Source organism: Macaca nemestrina, chromosome 4, assembly GCF_043159975.1.
Source record: "Macaca nemestrina isolate mMacNem1 chromosome 4, mMacNem.hap1, whole genome shotgun sequence".
Lineage (NCBI taxonomy): Eukaryota > Metazoa > Chordata > Mammalia > Primates > Cercopithecidae > Macaca > Macaca nemestrina.
Window position 1 is genome coordinate 62237096 of NC_092128.1, and position 23496 is coordinate 62260591.

The 23496-nt window shown below is 32.2% G+C and overlaps 1 protein-coding gene and 1 long non-coding RNA gene across 8 annotated transcripts in view; one reads left to right on the forward strand and one right to left on the reverse strand.

Annotated features, from left to right (window-relative positions):
• LOC105475408 (uncharacterized) overlaps nt 1-5396 on the forward strand; it is a 114577-nt gene extending 109181 nt beyond the window's left edge. Inside the window, exon 3 of the long non-coding RNA XR_983324.3 lies at nt 5301-5396. This is a non-coding gene — a long non-coding RNA (uncharacterized lncRNA). The remainder of the gene's footprint in view (nt 1-5300) is intronic.
• The window catches only part of LOC105475406 (piccolo presynaptic cytomatrix protein), a 406277-nt gene continuing 386606 nt past the window's right edge, over nt 3826-23496 (reverse strand). For all 7 annotated transcript variants that reach the window (XM_071094749.1, XM_024790856.2, XM_071094748.1 and 4 more), the window contains 3 exons: nt 11134-11268; nt 10427-10572; nt 3826-8478 (listed from right to left, as the gene is read on the reverse strand). In XM_071094749.1, coding sequence (XP_070950850.1) covers nt 8338-8478; nt 10427-10572; nt 11134-11268 — 422 coding nt within the window. In that variant the 3' untranslated portion in view covers nt 3826-8337. The remainder of the gene's footprint in view (nt 8479-10426; nt 10573-11133; nt 11269-23496) is intronic.

A 23496-nucleotide genomic window follows, 5' to 3' on the forward strand; every position in this document is an offset into this window, starting at 1 on the left:
GGAATGGAATTATTGAATTATAAGGCATTTACTTTGTAGAGGCATTTAAATTTACAAGGTGATTTCAAGCTATTTTAAAAAAGGGTTGTACCAATTTATGCTTATATCAGTTTATACTTACATGAGAATTATTAATACATTGCCAATATTTAAGTTCCCTAGAATATATTTTTGCCAATGTAATGTGCATATGATGTCTCACTGTAGCTTAAACTGAAATTAACCTGAAACTAATGAGGTTGGGCATCCATGCATGCTTATTAATCATTTGAATTTCTTTGTCCTCTGATATATTTGTGTATTCTTGACAGTAGTCCTTTTAAAATTGCTTTAGATAACAAATATCTTTCTGAATTTTGTGGCTTTTCTTATCAATATTTTTATAATTTATGAGAAACAGAAGTCTTTATTTTTGTGTAGTTGCGTTTATCAGATTTGCCTTTCGATTAGTATTTTTCTGTCTTAAGAATGTTTTTATAACCCGAGTTTATAAAGTTTTTTCTGTATTCTAAATGTTTTATAAATTTGACTTTCACATTGAAGTTTTAAAATTAAATGCAATTTATTTTTGCTAATTGTGTGAGATAATATCCAGTTTTATCTTTTCAAGTAGTTAATCGACCCACACTAGTCATTAAAAGTTCATGATTTTATCCAGATCTATTTTGCCTCCTCTGATACATATATATTTGCGTGTTAGTCTGCTGATCTCACTATTTTGTTCTATTGTTCAATTTATCTATCCTGTGTTAGTACTATACTCTTTTAACTTTGGTACTTTTTAAAAATTATTCCTTAGGATTGTCTAGAGTGTAACTTGTCTACTTTTATGAGTATTAATAACTATTAGAAAAATAGTTTTCAAACTTGGTCTTCCTCTTCAAGTATGCTTTGACTTTCTTGGCATTTTGTGCATCAACATAAATTTGTAATCTTCTTGTGAAATTCCACATATATTTAAAAATGTGGTTGCATTGGGCTGGGTGTGGTGGCTCATACCTGTAATTCCAGCACTTTGGGAGGCCGAGGCGAGTGGATCACAAGGTCAAGAGTTCGAAATCAGCCTGACCAACATAGTGAAACCCCGTCTCTACTAAAAATACAAAAATTAGCCGAGTGTAGTGGTATGCACCTGTAATCCCAGCTACTCGGGGGGCTGGGGCAGGAGAATCGCTTGAACCCAGGAGACGGAGGTTGCAGTGAGCTGAGATCGCACCACTGCATTCCAGCCTGGGCGACAGGGCGAGACTCTGTCTCAATAAAAAGAAAGAAAAAAGAAAAATGTGGTTACATTGAATACCTGCATTTGTTGCATTTGTGATTTGGGAAGGGTTGAGTATCACTACAATATTCAACTTTTTCAATCAGTGAACATGGTATTCAGGTCTTATTTAATATATTATCTGAATAAGATTCTCTGTAGAGGTCTTTAACTTCTTTGTTAATGTATTCCTAAGGATTTGATACCTTTGATGCTAATAAAAATTATCTTTTAACAATTTCATTTGTATCTAGTAGAACTGACAAATTCACTTGTATATTCTAAAGAAAATTGTTGAGTGTTTGCATTTTCTATGCATAAAGACATATAATCTATAAATAATTATAATTTTCTTTTCTTTTCTACTTCTGGTTAATATATTTGTATTTTTTTCCATGCCTTGATACATGACTGGGATATTTGATGCAATATTAAATAGAAATGATACAATAGGTATACTTGTTTTGTTTCTGGTCTCAAAAGAAAAGTCATTCACCAACAAGTTTTATACATAGATACAATTCATTAGATTTAAAGAGTACTATTCCATTCCAAGTGTGCTATGAAGTTTTTATTGCGAATGAATTTTTAATTTCATCAAATATATCACAGTACCTTATCATTCTTATACTTTAGTATATTAATGTGGTAGACTTCATTAATTTATTTCCCAATATTAAAATACTCTTATGCAAATAGTATAATTTAACTTGATCATGATTCTTATCATTTTTATACATTGCTGGATTGGTTTTGTTCATTATTGGTTAGATATCTTGGCATCCATGAACATTTCTCATATCTGATTATGGTAACTTGGTTTTCTTTTGATTGGCATGGATTTTTTCATTTAATTAATCTTTTCAAATACTCAAATTTTGGAAGATTGTTTTCTTATAAATAATCCATGAAATTCTTCCTTCATTTCATAAATAATAAAATGAAAAATATAATACAAAAAAGTAAAAATATCAAAATTAAAAAAATTAAATTTGTTTGGAGTTGTTAGTTATACAAGAAGGAAAGATTTCAATATTTTTGCAATTATAGTTTTACCACTATCTTTTAATAGATAACTATTTTGTCTCAGTCTTCAAGATCTTTAGACTGTAGTTTGAGGCATTTTCAGTTTTTAATACCTAGAAAATAAATAGTCAAAAACCTGAACTTGGTAATCATTCATCTATTTATAACTCTTTAGACCTGGCATTTCTTAAGAAAACCTCCAAGATACACTTCACCTAAGAATGCCCTTAAAAGTTTACCAGAAGTATATTACATAAAATTTGATCAATCAGTATCAATACATTCCTAAATTTAATTATTGCAGAGAGATGGATAGATAAAAAATAAAAATTTAAAGCAACTAGTTTTTTACACTGTTTTAAGGTTAAAAAATGATAGATAACTTACTTGTTATAGCAAGAGAGTATCAAAGAATGTAGTAAACATGTAAGCCCCCTCAGACATGCCTTAACTGGCCAAAAAGGGTAAATCTGAGCATTAATATGAATAATAGCTTCAAAGAATTATATTAAATATGTTTCAATCTTTGGTTTTATAATGACATTAAAAGTAAAAACAAAAAGGAATTCATTATTTTTGGAGGATGGTAGGGAACTATCTATTATTTTGAAATATGGTAAACGAATAAAGGGAAATTGTCCAGCTTTCTCTGCCTTTATCCTAGATTTCTTGTACAGACTATACCATGGGGTAACCAAATATTGACTCAAAAGAAGTTTATCTTTTTCTAAATATTTCAAGAAGAAATAATGATTGATATATAATATTATCATTTTGCAACATTTAATTAATTAATAAATATATTTTAGGGATTCAGCATCAGTGGCCACAAGCAGGACAAAGTAAGAGACCACCAGACATATGTGCCTCCCAGTACAGGAATACAAGACCAACCTGTGACAAAGAAATTGAACATGATTTGGACCAGGCATATAGAAAAAAATACCAATGTACAAGTAACGCAGAGGCAGAGAAACTTGTTAACTGCACTATAGTATGCAATGAGCAAAACCCAGTTTGCAAGGAATCTTACAGGTGCAAAGACCAAGTGGTTTTTTTTTTTTTTTTTTTTTTTTGAGAGACTCACTGAAAAAGAAGGAAGGGGTAGGAGAATATGTAAATTAAAAGACTCTTAGAAAAATATTAAAAATAGAACATGACAACTACACTAGTGTTTTGTGGGCTGTGTGAGTGATAAATCAAGAAACTGTTATCATTAAATCAGGATAGTGTTACATTTAGAAGGGTGGGAGTGAGTTGTGATAGAGATGGGTTAAATGGAAGACTTATGAGATGGCTGGCAAAGTTCAATTTTTTGGCCTGGGTGGTGGTTATAAGAATGTCTGACATCTGATCATTTATGAAGCTATGCATTTGTTTAATTCTGTTTTCTGTAACTCTGCTATATTTACAATACAATTTTAAAACTGGGCGAGTGAATATATTTACAATACAATTTTCAGAGAAGATGTCCTGAAAAGTTTTATCTTTATATTAAGGATGAATTTATCAAGTTGATAAACACAAGAAGTCAAAGGTGATATTTTCAATATTTATTGGTAAGGCTGAGGCAACAGCCTTTATACGGCACAATTTACATAAGTTATCAAGATACATCTTGTATACAATCACAAAACCAAGACATATTTTTACATAGAGTAAAACTCAAGATGGATTTACAAGCATTTTTTTTTTAAATACAACTCTCATGTTATTTTCAGGTCAATTTATACAGTCCTTAGTCCAAGAATTTGCATTTGTCTATTAGATTTTCCAAAGGGATTTGGGTAAAACAAACAAAAAAACACATTAGCAAATCACCAACATGGCATGCAACATATAGTCAGAAACAAGACATATCTTCAAGTACTTTAGTTTTTATTTCAAAATCAGTTTTATTAAGGTGTTTATGTTTTCAGACAAGAAAATTTTTTCTTAAACCTCATATGTGTTGTTAGGATATTAGCACACACATTAATCAGTAGTGGGAGCACCTGAGCACGTCACCTAACAAATATACAGACACAATCAAACAATAATCATATTCACATGCTGAATGCCAAATGAAATGAACATTTCAACTTGGTCTACTTTACCAAATGTATACTTATGTACAAGGTAATGAATTAAGAAAATGCTCTCAATCTACCTATCAGATAAAGAATTTGATTAAATAATTTTGGCTTAATGGATACCTTTAATAATAGAACATGAAACATACAGAAAACAGCACTGTATCATATTCAATGAGAATATTTGTTTCACTCATTCATTATTGTACTATACCCAAGGTAAGTAATTATTAAATAAATAACTCATAATTATTCATTGAGTCTTCTTTCACTTTCATTTCAAGCTCAAAAAGAGGGAAGGAAGATCACTTCTATCACACATAACACATATATAGCTGTAGTTGGCTGATTTTGGAATATTTGACATTGTAGCAATGAAAATAAGTTTTTAAAAATATTGTTATGATTTAAATAATAAAGTAAAAAAATACTATAAACATCTTTATGATATTTTGATGAAATGAAGCATTGATCAAATAATTTCTAATAAATTGGGCACAATATAATATATAATTTTATTTTACTTCACATCACCACCACCGCTAATATCACTACTGCTACCACCACTATCATTACAGTCATTCCTATAATAAGAATCAATATCAGCTGGTTACCAGCTATAATATTCCCACAATATGACTATTTAAATGTGTGTGATCCACAAAATTAATTCCACTGGTATGCTGAAAATATGCATTTAATTAGTGTAATTTGTTAAAATATGGGCAATATTAAGGAATAAAGACAATTGATGCCCCTTAGTCTTGATATTTTAAACTGAAATATAAATAAAGGGTTCAGAGTCACCAAAAATCTCCTTAATCTTAAGTAAAAACAGGGAAAACACCAACTTCTTGCTACTAGGGTTATTTGTGTCTGTAATGACTATTCTATCTTCCCTGTCTTTTGTAAAAATTCACTCTGTGCTTTTGTTTCTACAGCTGAAAGTTTCCTTAGGACCAATTTTTAAACCAAGAAGCAACATCAGTCTCTGATGACTCAATGAAATTGTGGGAAAAATTGAGATGCTCTTCAAGGTAAAAGTGCTGTAATTGGAGTAATTACGTATTATATAGAGATTACAAACTCTGTCAGTATTAGAATAAAAAAAAGTTAGTTCCAATAAAATGAAATAAACTAAAGAGTGAAAAACCATGTACTGTGATATGTACAAAAAAGTAAAAAACACCAAGAGCCCTATTTGCAATAAAAAAGAAACAGTTTTGTTGTAAGAAGGGTAATCGACATCATTCAGAAGAAACGCATTCATATAAGGATCAGTGTTGCATAGAATAATTCCAGTACAACCTAGAAGTTTGGTCAGCTTCAAACTTGGCACACTGGCAGGATCTTATGCTCTCTGAAGGGGAATGCTGGTGCACAAAAAGAAGCCCTGTTGTCAGCTCTGCTGATTGACCTAGCCCCATCACTAGTTCCTTGGAACGGAGGGGCTTCTATAATGGAAGGACTCCTACTCTTTCAGGTTAAATAGCTACCAAAGAGATAATCTTTGTTTTGGTGATCCCTCCATTTATATTATTCTAAAAGAAATTGCAACTGGAATGAAGAAAACTAACTGGTTATACAAACTCTCATGCATACCTCTGGATATGAGTGGCTGCAAAAGAGGATCAGAGATGAGTCAGGGTTTTCTTTTAAGGGCAAATATCAGAGCCTTTTTATGTCAGAAGGAGATCTTCTTGGACCTTTTCTTCCCCAATTATGAGTGATGATTATAGGCTTCTTCAAGTGCTAGTTTCTGCTGGAAATATCCATGGCAACCATCAGCAGATCTAATAGTTTCTAAAAATAAAATACTAGCAATATAATGTTTTTGATGATTCCACTCTCCCATGCTCATTTTAGAGCAATGTCAATGGTAAATGACATTGTACTGTCAGTGGAGGGGGATTAAAAAATAGAGGGAAGAAAAGTTATGGTTATCTTTCTCAGTTTGCAGAAGAGTGAATTTATGTTCTGAGTGAATTTATATATATATATATATAAAACTGATTTCTTTAAAAATGAGAAAATTCAATATCCAACCAATATCTAGAGATGGGTTTCTCTAATCCCACTAACACTTCACCATTAAATAAAGCAGAAAGTTTTAAGTTCAGAATGCTCTAAGAAGCAATTTGATTTATTTATTTTGGGTAGAATGTAGGAATTGGGTAAGACCAGCATTATTCATTTAATTGAGGATAACAAAATTTGCAAATCTTTTTCATGTAATTCTTCACGTTTATTCAGGTTAAAGTTTATATTTTAAATAAAAAATAAGTTTTGCAGCTAATTTACTGCTTTTATCCATGTCAATCCTTGCCATTGGTTTAGATGATGGTTTCCACATATAAAATTTGAGAATTAAAAAGCTATGTAATAATTATTCCTCACTTCTGTGTATAAAACTATATTTGGAAATGTGCTTTCATCTCTCATGGATCATTGATTTATCATCACAACATCTCATTTGGAAGGTTAAGGATATATAATTATTTTTATCCTACAGATAAGAAAACTGGGGTAAAGTGAGTTTAAGTGACATGTGCAAGGTGACATAGTCAGTGGCAGAACTAAGACCAGAAGACAGGCTTTTATTCCCTGCTGAGTGTGTTTTCCACAACTTTCACGTTACTTCCTTAATTAATAATGCTAATAGAGAAGAGGGTGCTTGATTTTAAGACTTGGACATTAGTTGTTTTATTCATTATTATTAAAATAGCTCAAAGTATATTTTAATCTCCAGTAAGTGTTGACTTTTCACATATTTTCCCAACATTGATGAACTTGATCACTGTGATATTGTCACTAAAGTAAGAAAATAGAGCACTAGAAAGAACTCATTTAGTGTCATGTTTTCATGATACAATCAGTAAATGAATTAACTCATTAAGGAAAAAAAGGGTAAAATATTATGAAATGAGGAAATGATATCCATTTAATTAATCAGTATCACAAGATTAATATAGTTCGTTTGCCAGAGAAAGAATTTTCTTTCTCTGTCAATGCATCACGCAAGAGAAAGGAAATGTGCAGGATAATACATTTATTTGCAGTTTCACAAAGAGTAAGTTATCATGCTTCCTAGAACATATCAGTTTACTCTAGGTCCTTTGGTACATAGATTGAAGATGTCTTGGCTTAATGGTAAATTATGAAGATTTTGATGGTTTCAAACAAAATTCCAGTATTTTATGGGACAACATTCTTCTTTGTTAGCCAGTCACAGTTTTATTTCTAGATAAATTCAATTTTATTTTTACCTAGTATTATCTTCACTCTACATTATTTCAAGTTACACTGAAACAAATGTGCTTTTACCACATGGATTCCAAAGTCAGTGTTGTATACCCTTGTAACATTTAGACACACAGAAAACTGGTAAGATACGGCCTAAAAGGCATAATTTGTACATCTCCTATTCCATTTTCCCTAAGAACATAGCCACCTCACTTCCAGTCCTGGACACATATTGTAGGTATATCTTATGTCCGAATCTGAAAGCATCTGGTTGTCTGAATAGAAGATGATGAAGGAAGATTTTTGAAGTTTTGAAAACTGAGATTTGTTACATCAGTTCTTTCCTTTCAACCAAGGCTTCTTTGCATAAAGAATTACCTTTGTGCTACATGGAAACCACATTAATCTTTGAGCATCTGTCTTAAGGTATAGCTCAACTCTGCTCAAAGATTTTTGCCTTAAGTAATCAAAATTTGTTTCACAGTTTCTCTTCACAGCCATGGGAAATTCAAGGTCTCAGAACTCCATTCCTTTTTATTTTCAATATGTGAACTTTTTCAATAGAATATCTTTGTGTGATACATACACAACAATAAATGTACAAGGTATTAAGCATGTTTTTGCCTGTTGTTCCCATTCTTACATTTGCCTCTCAAAACTTAGCTTAGTTTCCAACTGTAGTCTTGATGTGAGGCTATTTAGAGCAGTTTCTATACCCTGAGAAGACGTGTTTCTTCAATGCGTTTGAGTAGGACTGACCAAAAGTTTGTGCCAATTGACTATTCTTTTTCTGAGATCCACTTTGTCAAGCCAGATACAGGCTTCACCAATTAAGGTCTTTTTCATAAACTTCCCTCCATTGGAGAAAAGTAAAATCTAGAAAAAATAGTCAAAAATAAACATATTTAATTTATATACGTATATATGTGTACAGTTTTCAACCTCTTTTAAGAACATTTAATCATCAAAAAAATAGCACAAAAGAGGGTGACGCTGAGTAGAAGTAGCAGATATACTTGCAGGAGAACTAATAATCAAGGTGTTCTCTAAAGATTTGCATGTAATATAAATTAATTCACATCAACATTTGTATTATTCTGCAAAGGAAAAGACACATTCTGAAGAAAATGAGAATACTAGGTAAGAAATGTATAACCAGCCAATTCTAAGTTTATGCTTAAATTGATGGAAAGTTTCACAAAATAACTTTGCCAAATAATTTTTTACTAGTTTACACAAAGCCAAATCAAATAAAAGATTATCTGAATTCTGAACAAATAAATATAACTTCACCGGGCATTGTTTTTATTTAGTGTTAAATTTTCTGATGATTTTACTACAGTATGTACTTCCAAACTGCTTTTTGAAGTCATATGCAGAACTTATCACAAGGGTCTCAAACTAAAGAATTTTTTTTTTTCATTTTAAAGATGAGTTGAAGGAAAGGTAGAGAGCATTCAGAGGAGCTAAGCATTAATCCTTGTAATTGTATTCTCTTTTTCTCTTCAGAATCTCCTTTGGTTATATAATTTACCCTTATTCCTGGCTAAAACTTAACTTTTATGCTTCTGACTTCAAAATTTGTACATCCAGATATGACTGTCTCTTCTGATTTCTGATTCAGGGATTTCAAATGACATTGTGTATTTTCACTTGAATCTCTGCCTTCTTATCAAATTCATTTCAGAAAAACTCTTGATCTTTCTCTATTCCAAATCCCCTGACTACGTAATCTCTGTGAAATAATACATTTGTTGACACAGACTTCAGAGTGTCATTTTTCTTTATTCCTTTCTAGTCTAATATCAGTTAATCTTCTCGATACATTTTTGCTTTGTAATATCTTTTATCTTTGTCTCTAATTCAAACCTTTAATTTCCTGTACCATGGTCTCTTCCTACATTTTTTTCTCTTTTCTCATTCCCCCATTTCTACTTTCATTCCTTGTCTCTATATCTCCTGAAAACCTACTATGTGCAAAGCATTGTGTAGGCTGTAGGCAATGAAAATTAGGCCTTGCCCTAGAGAAACTGATAGCATAGAAGCAATGACAGATAAGTACAGATATTGTTGTTACAAGACAGACTGAAATTGGTAACCTAATAATAGAAGCAAAATGTTTTGTGAATACAGTATGATGAATGATACCCAGGGTCATCAGTAAGGAGAGATGAAAGATGTGGAGTATTGTAATAGATGGTGAGAGTTGGAAAAGGGAGCTTTGAAGGGCGGAAAAATATGAGCAAAGGATTGGAGGCTTAACATGACTTGAAGAGAGTCTGTTGTGACTGGAGTATTGAGTGGAAAAGTATCCAAGGAGCTGAGACTAAGTCAGTCCAATTAAAACTCACTTTGGAAGACTCTGAATGATTCAAGATAATGATTCAAGATAATTGAAGACCTTTAATGTAAACTAACAAGTTTAATGTAAACTAACTAGGGTTTTAAAAGGTAACTCTGGCAGTGCTGTGATGAAATGAACTAAACGGATAAGACATAAATTACAATTGGCCAGGTAAACAGGTGAAATGATTTGAATAACAAAGATGGGGACCTAAAAAGGTTTAGTGGCAGTGAGCATGGAAATAAGAGGAATCTATGTAAAATAAACTGCAGGCAGAGTAGAGAAGGCTTGGCAACTGATTGGATGAGGTGAATGGGCTGTGGAATTCTAAAAGACTCCTGGGGAGATACTGCTAAAAAATAATTAACTTCTCAAATGTCATATAGTGTATGATCAGTATATAAATATTGAATAATGGAATAAAAATAAATACAACATGAATGAGAAGTTTTACATATCAACTACATAATACAGAGTTACCTGAAGAGAATGTCCTGCAGGACTTAGACTGAATCGAAAAGTTTCATTGAATGAAGGCTCTCGATCATGTCTGCATACTCTTGTTTTTTTCTTGATCACCTTTTTTTGGGTAGAAATATTCATCACATATATTTTCACATATAAATCTGAAAATAAGAATTCAGCCTATTAAATTCCATCAATCGTATAAATTTCTATTGAAAGAATTATAACAGTATACTGAGAGTTCTTCCTACATTTTGTACCAAGCCAGCAGATTGTAAACAATTTGTTTCAGACAACATAAAATGATTAAAAGATATGCCTATTTATTATTTTTTTGAGACAGGGTCTTACTCTGTCACCAGTCTGGAATGCAGTGGCCAGATAGCTCACTTAACCTCAAACTACTAGGCTCAAGTGATCTCTCTGCTTTAGCCTTCTACACAGTGGGGACTACAGGCAGGAGCGACCACATCTAGCTGATATATCTATTTTCTTAGCAATTTAAATTTGTCCTTCTGTTGTCTAATGAATATAACACGCTAATGTATATGTTAAAATATCTAGCTAAAAACCGAAAGAAAACAACTTGTTACATATGTTAATCAGTTCTTTTTTCTGACCTATTTACTGTACAGTTCAAATTTTAGTTAACATTTTCCAGAATATATGACACATCCCTAAAAAATTCTAGATATATTGATGACTATAATAAAATTAGATACCTGGTAGATGATCAGGAGACTTAAATTTGTATGTAATATTTCTGCATTGGAGAATTTCAACTATTAGTTGTTCACCATCTGTCTTCATTTCCTTCTTCAGTGCAATCTTTATTTCTCCCATTACCTGAGTTTTAGCTGGGAGAATTTAATAAAAATGTAAAGAAGTATGTAATGCCATATATGAAATGTTTAGTTCAATAATTCATTCATACATTCATTTACTGTTTATCAAGTGCTAAATATCTTATGACATCCTAAGTGCTAAATATCTTATGACTGTATTTTATTCATCTGTGTACTTATTCACAGATGAATAAATTTATTCACGGATGAATAAAATACACAAAATTTATCACAGATTCATTTATTTAGATATGAATAAAATACAGTTCCATGCCCTTAAAGCCCTTAAAGAGTGAACAATCTTATGGGCAGACTGATAAATATACAGATGCTTACACCAAAGTATATTAAATATTATGATACCTTAGTAACAAGGGAGGTATGGAGAAATGCATGTAGATCAATTTTACTCAACTGTAGACTTTTAGGGCAGAAGAAGTAATAGATATGACTGTATCAATTCACAAAGATATGACTCTATCAAGAGATACGACTCTATATCAATTCATGCATTAATTCACTTATTCATTCTCCAACAAATATTTTATTTCCCACCCTACTCTGTGCTAAGCACTCTGCTAGGAAGAGTGAATATAATGATAAGCCAAAATGTGGGTGCTTATTGGTTTCATGGTTTTTCTATCTATTGGGAAGAAAACCATTAATCAAATATTTCCATCAATAAATATATAACTATAAAAAGAGGAAAGGTTCTGAAGTACAGAAGCATGGTTTCAATGGAGGCTAAAACAAAGGAGCAGATATCTAGGGAGGTGCTGCTTAAGCTGAAACCAGAAGGATGAGAGTTAATTAGGTGAGATGGATTAGGGAGGACATTCCAGAGAGAAGGAACAGTGTGTTCGCAAAAGGAAACATAACATGAGAAATAAATGCCTATGAGATTGTAACATATTGGAAATTGAAGCCATGTTAAGAATTTGTTTTTTCCCTTTAGATCTATAGGAATCTATTGAAGGTCTTTAAACATGGCTGTAGATAATTTATTCTCAAACATTTTGATCTCAGGAATTCTTTACACTCAAAGAAATTGAGGGTCTTCAAAGAATATTTGTTTATGTGGATAACTACCAATATTAGAAATATAAAATTCCTAATTTTTAATTAAAATTCCAAAGTAGATATTTAAAAATATTTATTAATCAAATTAAATGACAATAACTGCTTTAATGAAAATGTTTTAATGAACATAACCATATTTTCCAAAACAAAAATATAATAGATGTACTCTTTTATATTTTTACAATTTCATTAGTGCATGGCTTAATAGAAGACAGCTGCATTCTCTTTCTTTCTTTCTCCTTCCTTCCTTCTGTAGAGATGGAGTCTTGCCATATTGCCTAGGCTGGCCTCACATGGCCTTAAGCAATCCTCCTGCCTTGGCCTTCCAAAGCACTGGGATTACAGGCATGAGCCACACTGCACTTCACCTCTTTTTTTCCTTTTAGAGATAGGTTCTCACTCTGTCTCTCAGGCTGAAATGCAGTGGCCTGATCATGGCACACTGCAGCCTCAGACTTCTTAAGTCAACCATTATATTTTGGTATGTGTCATAAGCACTTTAAGAATTTTTCCTATTTAATCACATGAATATTAGAAAGAAATGCACTGAAGGATTTAGATTTTTAAACAGTTGAACTGATTCATTGAGGATACCCTTAAGTGAAACTGGCATATTTTTCCCTGTAAGAGCATGTTGGTAAATAAATAAAGTGTCTACAAGCACAGTTTCTTGCCTCTGCCTTAATTGGAAATAAGTTCCTAGCACTTTCATGCACTATTACTTTGCACTACCAATATAAATGTCAACCAAGTGAAATAGATAATAATTTCAGTGTGTTTTGAAAATGATTTTGACTTTATGAACTTAAAAATCTCGGGGAACCATGGAGGTCTGTGAACCACATTTTGAGAACAACTGTTATAGAGTATAGTTGACTCATTTTTGGAAGAAATGAAATAACAAAACACTGTGAATAAAGTTCTAAAATTATTAGGCTATAGTTATTTGATCATTTTGATTTAATTTTGTAACATTTTGGGAAAATAATTGATAGAGGTATTCTTTTCTAGATTAAGCTACTGTTTGATTAAATTAACTTAAATTTTGTAAGTCCAGATATACCCTTACATGTGGAAAAATGTCTATAACATATCTCTCCTCAGTCTCTTCCTCTGTCAAAGAACTAATACTGTAGCCCAAAAATTGACAAAATTCTCTTCTATGTGTTTTATAAACTAAAATACAAACCTTCTCGATAGAATTAAATAATAATTCATGAGCCAATGATTACAGATAGTTAGTCCACAGTAGAGAGAGGTTTACTTTCAAGAAACTCTAAGTATAAGTCAAAGATTTTATATCCAGCTAAACTGTCTTTCAAGTATCAAGCCTATAATTTTCAGCATGAAAGAACTCAGGGAATACTTCATAAAGTTTGACTCTCTGAGAAGTACATAAGATCCTTTTTATCAAATCCAAGAGACAACTAGAGAAACTTCAGCAAAAGGACTGATGGTAATTATTCAATATAATTAATTATAGAATGAAGATTGAGCATTCATTGGTGGAAGAGATAGTATGGAAATGCCATATTTCTGACAGTATAAAGTATGAAACTAAAAATTAATGAATAAAGAAGGGAGAGAGAAACAGGAAAGCAGAATGGGATTATTGATTTTTGTATAGGTAATAGGTAACAAAGGATGCCATTTAAAACTAACAAACCAGGTAGTCAATGGTCATGTAAGAGAAACAGGAGTTAGACATTATAAAAACTATAAATAAAAGGAAAACCTTTAGAACAATGATACAAAAATTTCTTAATTCCAAAAGAAAATTTAAAAACTCAGAGGTCAAGTGGAGAAATATCATAAATATGACATAATATATACAATGCTTATAAAATGCAGAGTTGAGATCAAGCATATCTATTATATCACTAAACATGAGTAAGTTTTAGCTAGCCTATTTTAAATTTTTTTTCAGATTGGCTCATAAAGCAAAGCCTAGTTCTATACAATGTACAAGAAATACAACTAGTTTTGTTCCAAATAGTAAAAAATACAGATATTGGCAAGTGTGTCAGGCATACGGAATCAATAAGAGTGCAGAGGTTGAGATCTTATTATCATGTAAAACAGAATTCTGGCCAAAATGCAGCAAACAAGACAAAGAAAGACACTGTATGAAACTAGAAATTCATAAATTATAATGAAGACACAACATTTATCAATATCCATGTACCACTTATGTAAAGTTGAAACTACAAAGTAAGATGTAAGGATGTAGAGGATTTAAGGAGGAGTAAAGATGATAATAATGCAATATTAACATTATAAGAAAAGCAAGTGAACTAAAAAACTAGATAAAATATTGAGACACTATAATCAATAAAGTAGATCTCATGGATATATATCAAACACTATACCCTGATAATAACAAATATACCTTTTTCTCAGTCATCTATGGAACATATTCAACAATTGATCATATATTGAGTTACAAAGAAGACATTAGTGAGTTCTATAAAATGAAGCTATTATCAACATTATGTGATAATACACTCAATGGCTTTCAACTAACCAACTTTCGAGTGAATGGAAAAATACTATGAAAAATAATGACAATAAAACACTATATATCAGAATCTGTAAGAGTTAAAGAAATGATCACATGAAAATAAATGGCTTTAAACTCCTATATCATTTCAAGTAATAATTAGAAAATACACATATTCTTCTATCTGCTATCAATAAAAAATACAATTGGTTTAAATTCCAACTCAAAATCTAGAAAGGAACAACAAAGTAAAACAAAAGTACAAGACAGAAAATAATAAAGATGTCCACTAAAATTAATAAAGTAGAGAACAGAAAAAAAGTAGATAATAAATAAAAATTCTGGTGCTTTGAAAAAATCCATCAACAAACTAGAAAACTTAATAGTGAATTTAGTCAACATCACCTGGCTTCTTAACATTCCTATTTAGAAATGACATGCACTCTCTTAACTGCAACACTACTATCCTCTCAATGATTTGGTATAAAACGTCTGGTGTCATGAATATACCCTAATACTAATTGACTCACATTTTGTTTATACATTCTTGACAGATGGGAAACTACAAATCTCACCTTATATGTTTCTTTGAATTTGCGAGGGCAAATTCAGTTCTGATTCCTTAACCATTTTAAATAATCATAAACAAGCCCATTAAAATCTCTCTTTTTTAAAAGGACCTTCACAGGAAAGTAAAGAATCTCTAAAATAAAAATGAGAAAATCAGAGATCTTAAGATCTCCCTTCTTCAATATCTAGAGAATTTGGCGGCGGGGGGGGGGGGGGGGGTGGGTAAGCAGAAAAAAATGTAAAATGTACGAAAGTGTTAATCAGTACCAACAAAGCAAGGAATAGGCTATAGTTTCTGAACAGATAATCCAAAGAAGTGATGTCTGGGAATGAAAAGGCAGTTTCTGGTAAGGTACAAGTTAGCAGCATTCTTGAGTACAACAATATCACAAAATCTTGTCAGGAAACGAGAAATGAATTGACAAAGCCCTGAGAATTATTACTAAATCCCCCATCATAGGGAAGTAGATGAACAATGAGAGTAGCCAGCCCTAGAAAAAAATCAAAATAGGCCGGGCGCGGTGGCTCACGCCTGTAATTGCAGCCCTTTGGGAGACCGGGGCGGGCGGATCACGAGGTCAGGAGATCCAGACCATCCTGGGTAACACAGTGAAACCCTGTCTCCACTAAAAACACAAAAAATTAGCCAGGCATGGTGGCGGACACCTGTAGTCCCAGCTACTCAGGAGGCTGAGGCAGGAGAATGGCGTGAACCTGGGAGGCGGAGCTTGCAGTGAGCCGAGATCACGCCACTGCACTCCAGCCTGGGCGACAGAGCCAGACTCCATCTTAAAATAAATAAATAAATAAATAAATAAATAAATCAAAATAAACCTTTGAGAGTGGCAGCCTTGGCTTATCACTATGAAGATGCAAGAGTTTCAGTAGAATCAGGAAAAACAGCCATGCCTCCCCATTACTGGAGCTCCAAGATAAAGTAGGAGACATATGTAAAGCTTAGTATATCTTTTCATAGGAATAACATACACCTCAGCTTGATTGAGTGAATACTGACAGAAAACATTTAATCAAATGGGAAAAGAGGGAGCAAAAAACCTAGTTAAATAAGGTGGCAAATCTGTCTATAAGGCAACTCTCACTCTTTCCTTTAAAGCCATAGAAAAGTAGATAGCTACTCCTCAATCTCTCAAACCATACCTGGGAGGGAAGGAAAAAGAGGATTCTAACATGGAAGGGAGGGAGTCAAGGAAAATTCTCTCTTGCTCTTTGGAGTCAATAGTAGTTGTGAATAGAATTGATCACACTAATGATCATGATGAAATAGAATAGCAAGACAAATTTTATCTGGGAGAAATTCACTTTTATAGGTCATAGTCTTCTGTTATAGACCTAAAATCTCAACACACCGCATATGTGAAATTTATTGTTTTTCACCTTCTCACTTGGGGAGAAAAGTGTAATTAAAAACTTGCTAATTGAAGTTCTCAAGTAATCACATTGCTTGTTTCTTTCTTGGAACGCTTAACTTCACAGGCTTCACAGTGTGATACTTGTGAAATTTTTTTTAAAAGTTTCTCTCTGTTCAAAGATTGAACCAGCTTGTTCTTTGCTACTAAAGGAAAAAAGGACGTGCTTACTGAGGTTGTCTCAAAGCAGGTGGTTGCATTAATTGTGGGTCCATTGCTATCTCTTATATCTGACCTTTTATAGGTTTGTTATGTTTTTTTCTTTTGAAGCAAATACATAGATGGAGGCAAAATCCTCCATGTTTGCAGGTTGGGCGGCAGCTCCAGACCTGCTTGAGCCTTTGAACAAAACAAGCAAACAAACAAACAAACAAAAATCCATCACACACACAGAGGACATGTGATGATGTTTTATAATATGGTTTGAATAAAGAGTGAAATGGCATTAGAAAATGCTTTGACCAGCCTTCTGGTCTCCTGGTGTCCTGAAACTTATGCTTCTTTGGTTGTATTAAAAGAATAAAAATTAATCCTACTCTAGAGAAGGTATTTATCCTATAATGTGGCACAAATCTACAACTTAAGAACAGGGAGAAGGAGAAGAGGAAGGGATGGAGGATGTAGAAGTCATGGTTAAAAATGAAATGACAATATATGAGGTGAAAATGGAGATGCCAGATCTAAGGACACTAATAATCAAATTTTAAAACTATTAATGAAGTACAAACATCATGGAACAAAATAAGGTAAGATAGAAATTAAGATTATTGACACAGAGGAAAGAAAGAAGATAACATAGAGAACATAGAGAATAAAGGTAGAGAACAAAGATTGAGGTATAGAGAAGAAAACAATCATACGGTTAATGGTTTCTCAGGAGAAGTAAGTTCAATAGAATAGAAAATAATATCTATTTAAAAATATCAAATTATTTCTCCAAAATAACAGAAGAATAAATCTGTGAACCAAAAGAGCATCCTATATTCCTGGAAATATTGATGAGTTGATACACTGATATATCCCATTTCATATTATACTTCAAGAATATAGGAATCATTCTTAAAAGGATTCAGGAGAAAAAGAAATAAGCTCTCTGAAAGATATATTGATGTATAAAAGAAAGTCATTCTGAAATATATGACTATGGCAGAGGATACAGCAATGACTGAGTGAAAGAAAGAAGGAAAGAAAGGAAAAAAAGAGGGAGGAGGGAAGGGAGAAAGAGACAGGGAGGGAGGAAGGACTTGAAGATGAAATCCAGACAATTAATAAAATAATGAAAAAAGAAAGTGGAAGAGAACTAACTTACTCACATTTTAAAACAGAGAATCAATTGATATAATTTAAAATTAAAATATAGTATTAGGCTGGGCACGGTGGCTCATACCTGTAATCCCAGCACTTTGGGAGGCACAAGTGGATGGATCATTTGAGGACAGGAGTTCTAGACCAGCCTGTCCAACATAGCAAAAACCTGTCTTTACTAAAAATACAAAAATTAGCCAGGCATGGTGGCGCGAGCCTGTAATCCCAGCTCCTCAGGAAGCTGAGGCACGAGAGTCGCTTAAACTTGGGAGGCAGAGGTTTTAGTGAGCCAGGATCGTGCCACTGCACTCCAGCCTGGGTGACAGAGTTAGACTCTGTCTCAAAAAAAAAAAAAAAAAAAAAGTATTAAAATGTATAATTATTCAAGCTCAATATTTTAAATTTTGTCTCGTAAACTTAGTGAAAATTTTAAATAAAGTAATATGGCTAAAATATTTATTGAAATTAACTCATTCATTTGTTCTTTCCTTAAAATATTTTATAAATTTAAAATATAATCATTTTTTGATGATGAACATGAATAATTCTACACTAACAAAATTGATTACTGCTTTCTCTTTAAAGTGTTTCTACTAATGTAATTGTCAAATTGGCTTATTTTTATCTTCCAGAGCATTTCTTAAATCACTTTCTGGTGCTTTATTCTCAATATATACAATGGCCTTCTCACTTTTGAATTTTCTCAGATAAAAAGTTTCTATATATTTTATCTTTGAAAAATATGTGTATGTGGTCTCTATACACATACATTTGTACACATACCTCTCTCTCTAGCTATCTAATTTGTATTTATAGAGAAATATATTTTAGGACAACATTATGATGAACAGAATACAATCTCATCATTTCATAAAAAGACATAGGTTGGTATAATTTCTATTTTACACATGAGTAAAAAGTGATTTGGGTATTTTAAGTAACTTGCCAAGTTGTTAAATGGCCCAGGCTGAATTTTAATCTAGGTCTTCTGATTTTAAGTCTGAGGCTCCATTCTCCCATGGCCACCTTAGATTTTCCGTGAATAAGATTGTGAAAACACTGACTTCATGGGAATATTCTCTTTAAAACATTTTTGTAACACAGTATCAGAATAAAAGAGTTTACAGAGGCTATTTTGCTCTTTGATTTTAGCCACATACTGGACTTTAGAAAGAGGAGATGGCATAGTAAGCAACTCTTTAAATTGTTTAAACAATGGAAGATGTCTTCCAGAAGTTATTGTCTACATAGGCACATTAGGTCAATTATGAAAATTGTCTAGATTAAACAAACACAGCAATACTATTTTTGAAATATTCTTCATCATGTGAAATTGCTAAAACATGAAAAGTGAATATTAATTGAGAAGATATTTCTTTTTTGTTACATTATTGGTATCTGTACCACTTAACTGGGCATAGTATAAAGTGAGTTTACTATCTCTCAGAATTCTAAGAATTCTATTGCAACCTCCGCAGCTTTTACCAGTGCAAGACCGTTTTAGGCAAAAGTCTCTCTAGAGGCAAGTTTTAAGTAACTGGAAATGAATACAATGTGGAAGAGAAAAGGAAAGAATGGTGCCTTGTAAAAGAAAAGTCTGTGTAAGAAAAAAAGCAAAGAGTGAATAAAATTCTCATCCCATTACACTGCGAAAATTTGTGAATTTTCACTAATAAATACCACACAGCAATGAGATAGGTCACTGGTGTTAGCTAATGAAGTCTGAATTGGTGTCTGATAAGATGGATATTTAGCCGTGACAGTCTATCACCTCATAATTTGTTACCTAGCTCCCATCACTTATTCCAAATCTATGAAAAGTCTAATGAAGAATTAAGATGGATTTTAAAAACCAGGAATTCTGGCTTCTAGCCCTGTGAGATGGCAGGCAAGTCATTAAATCTTCTGCTCTAAATAATTGTGTTGATTTACTTAGTTTTCAAACCCAGTCATTATGGAAAGTCTTATTAATGCCCAAATACTTGTTAATAGCCAAAGTAGTGATGTATATTCGCTCATGTGCAATTTGATTTTCCTTCCTTTTATGGTTTCTATTCTACCAGTTTCAAGCCTAGGTGATGAAAGTGATGAACAAATGCCAAAATTACAAAGGTAAACTGTTAGAACAAACCCTGAAATGATAATTACTCTATGAGCATTAACTCTTTTTATTTCTCCATATTCCCTTATTCTTTTTTAGAAAATTAGATTTTCAGTTGACAAATAACAATTCTAGATATTCATGGAGTACAATGTGATGTTTGATATGTGTTTACCATCTGGAATGTTTAAATCACGCTAAGAAATAAACCCATCATCTCATACAATTGTCTTTTTTCTTACAAAATTTTTGATATAATGGAAGACCGTTAGAAGCACTTGACAATTTATGCTTAGAAAACATTAGGTTAATTGCTCAGTTCATTCAGAGTAAACAAAAAACCAACAAGATCTTATATTCAAATATTCGGTAGATTTTAATAGAAATTTCAAAAAAAAAAATAGGACATTTTTCACTTTGCTGAATCTATTAGAGAAAGTCAGCTCTCTATAATTTGTCCTATTCACTAGTCTTTCTGTATGATTTCCAATGAGGTGTATTAACATTACCCTGGGATCTATAATAATTTTACCTAATATGCTGAAATTGTATCTCTCCTCTAAAAGGTCAAAGGCCTTCTGACTCTGGTACTCAAGAATTATCTACAATTAGTGCTTTTCTTTTCTGTATACCATATCCTTGAGTAGCAAAGCAAGCTACTCGACTTAAAAAAAAAAAAAAAAAACAATTCTGATAATCTTATTTGCACTGGATTTTATCTTCTGGTGTATCGTTGTTTTACAAAGGCTGTATTAAAGCTGCTGATATGTTTTAAATTTAATTCCCAGATATATGTTTTCTGGACAAAGTTTCTTACCTCTACAGAACAATTTATGTGTAGGACAACATAGAAGGAATGAAGAACTATATTTTTTTAAGGTTTATCCTAGTTACTGTGTGTTTGAAAGAGGGAAGCAGAATATAAGTAATTTGTTTTATTCTATAGTATGTTAGATTTTATTGTAAAATAAACATACCTTGATCTTAAGATCTTGTAAGTTCGGCTTGGATAAATTAGCCTGCTTATGCAATGAAATTTGTATAAAAATGGAGCCACTAACTAGCTCCCTTATTCAGATCCCTTTTTTTCCTATGTATCTAACAGATGACTGTAAATGTTTGAGTCCAGTTTTTACTAGCACATACTATGATTAAAGAGTTATAAAGAGAATTCCTAAGACAAAATTTATTAAGTTCTTTAGGTTCAAATATAGATTATTTATTTAGAGTGCAACTCACTGGATTTGGTTTTCAAGTTAAAAAGAATTTTCACCCTTCAAATTTTTCAAAAAATGTAATTTTCCACTCTTTCATAGTATAAACTCCTCTGTAATCAAGTGGATATTACACTATTGTCAATGACAAATACCAGTTGAATCACTTGAAGAATAACATGTAAACTTCTGCCATTTTATCTTGTTTTTTTAAATCAACCATTTTAAATACAGTATATATTACTACCTTCACTTTAAAAAAAGTAGAGTGACTAACTGACAAAGGTCACACAACTGGATTAAATGTTTCCATCGAGGTAGCCTAGGATTATCGACAAAACTGTGGTGATCTATTTATTATGTGATAATAATTTTGGGCCAAATTCATGTTTGTACTTCTAGGTATGTAGATGTTGGGGAGACAGGATTGGCAATTTATGGGGAGATTAGCATTAGTATGTGTATAAAGTGGGGAATGGGGACCCAGGATTTGTGGGGAGTGTATTCTGGAAAGATGAGGTACAATCAGGACAGGGAATAAATGCTTACCCATTTCCTTTCCAAAACATTAGTTTATGAAAGCATACTTCTTTTTTTGTTTGTTTGTTTTATGTTGGGAGTTACAATTGACTCAAATGGTAACAACAATGTATTTCATTCATTGAACAATGCTTGCTCATCAGATGTTTTATGTATTCCATCTAAATTAAAGGACTGTCCCTTATTTATCTTTATCTTTTTAGCCCATAAAAAAGTCAACTAGTCTATATTAGATGTTTAATAAACAAATTTGTGTTATTTCTCTAATCTTTCCAGCAGTCCTGCAAGGTAGATATCATTTCCACCTCTTTCGGAAGAAAGAAATTTATCAGCTCTAAATCAAAAACCCATGCTTGTCCCATGCTACTAAGCTGAGGTCATTGATGAGAGATATTTCGGATATATTTTTTCAAATCTACGGTTTTACCCAAAATAAATGATTGTCAATCTATTAATTTCATTTTTATTTATATGTATATCAGAGTCTGTATTATTCAAAGCTATGGGGTGGCCTCCTAGCATATTCTCATGTTTTAGGGCTAACTGGGGGCTGAGGGAAGACGCATTTTAAAAGTGTTTTCATTAATTTTTTTTTCCCCAAGGAAGAATTCTGGAAGTTTTCATTAATACCTTTATTTGAAATAACCCAGATTCAAGAAGATATTTTATACAATAAGGCAGGCATTCTGGCCTAATAAGATTTAAAACTTCTGTGAAAGTAGGACAAGCCCGCACATTCTCTCTCTATTCTGTTACATAAAGAAATCCTTTCTTTCTGAGATAAAGCCAGAAAGAACACAATTTTAAGCAGAATAAAAAAGCTTTTTCTGATTGATCTCCTTCAGTGTTTTTTTTTTTTTTTTTTTTTTTTTTTTTGGCATTTTTGTCCTTTTGGTATGTGCTTCTTAGCATTTATTTTACTGTGTCTGAAAATAACCAGATCCCTTTCAATTTTTTTAATAAGGGAATGTGTCTTATTATTTTATGGGAGACAACAACAACAAAAATGTTAAACTATTACAGAGGAAGACCTGAAATTTTAAATGGACATTACATTTAAAACATCTAGAGTTTTGAAATAATTTCTAAAAGCCGCAAGACAACAAAGCCCAGGAATGAGGTAGTAGAGCTGGTATCATAGACCGACATGTTCGCAAAGTCTCCTTCCAGACAGCAGTCAAGCTTAACAAAACAAAGTAGTTTCCTGAGTTCCAAAGGCCTTGGTTAGAACTCCCAAGCATTTATATTGACTTTTGATCCAAAAGCGGAGTACCCACCCAGGAAAAGTAGTGGGTCTATATATCTTCTTTAAACTCAGAAGAACATTAGCATCGTCATATAATACATTTAGAAAATAAAACCAGAAAAAAGTGTAATGTTGGAAAAACTAAGAGCTCCTGTGAGGAAAAATACTCTGTGTCTGTAAGAGGGAAGCCACCAATAGCTGTAGAACAACCTCCAGCTTCTCCCAGGAGTGGATGGTGGTGACCCTGCAGTCAGAAA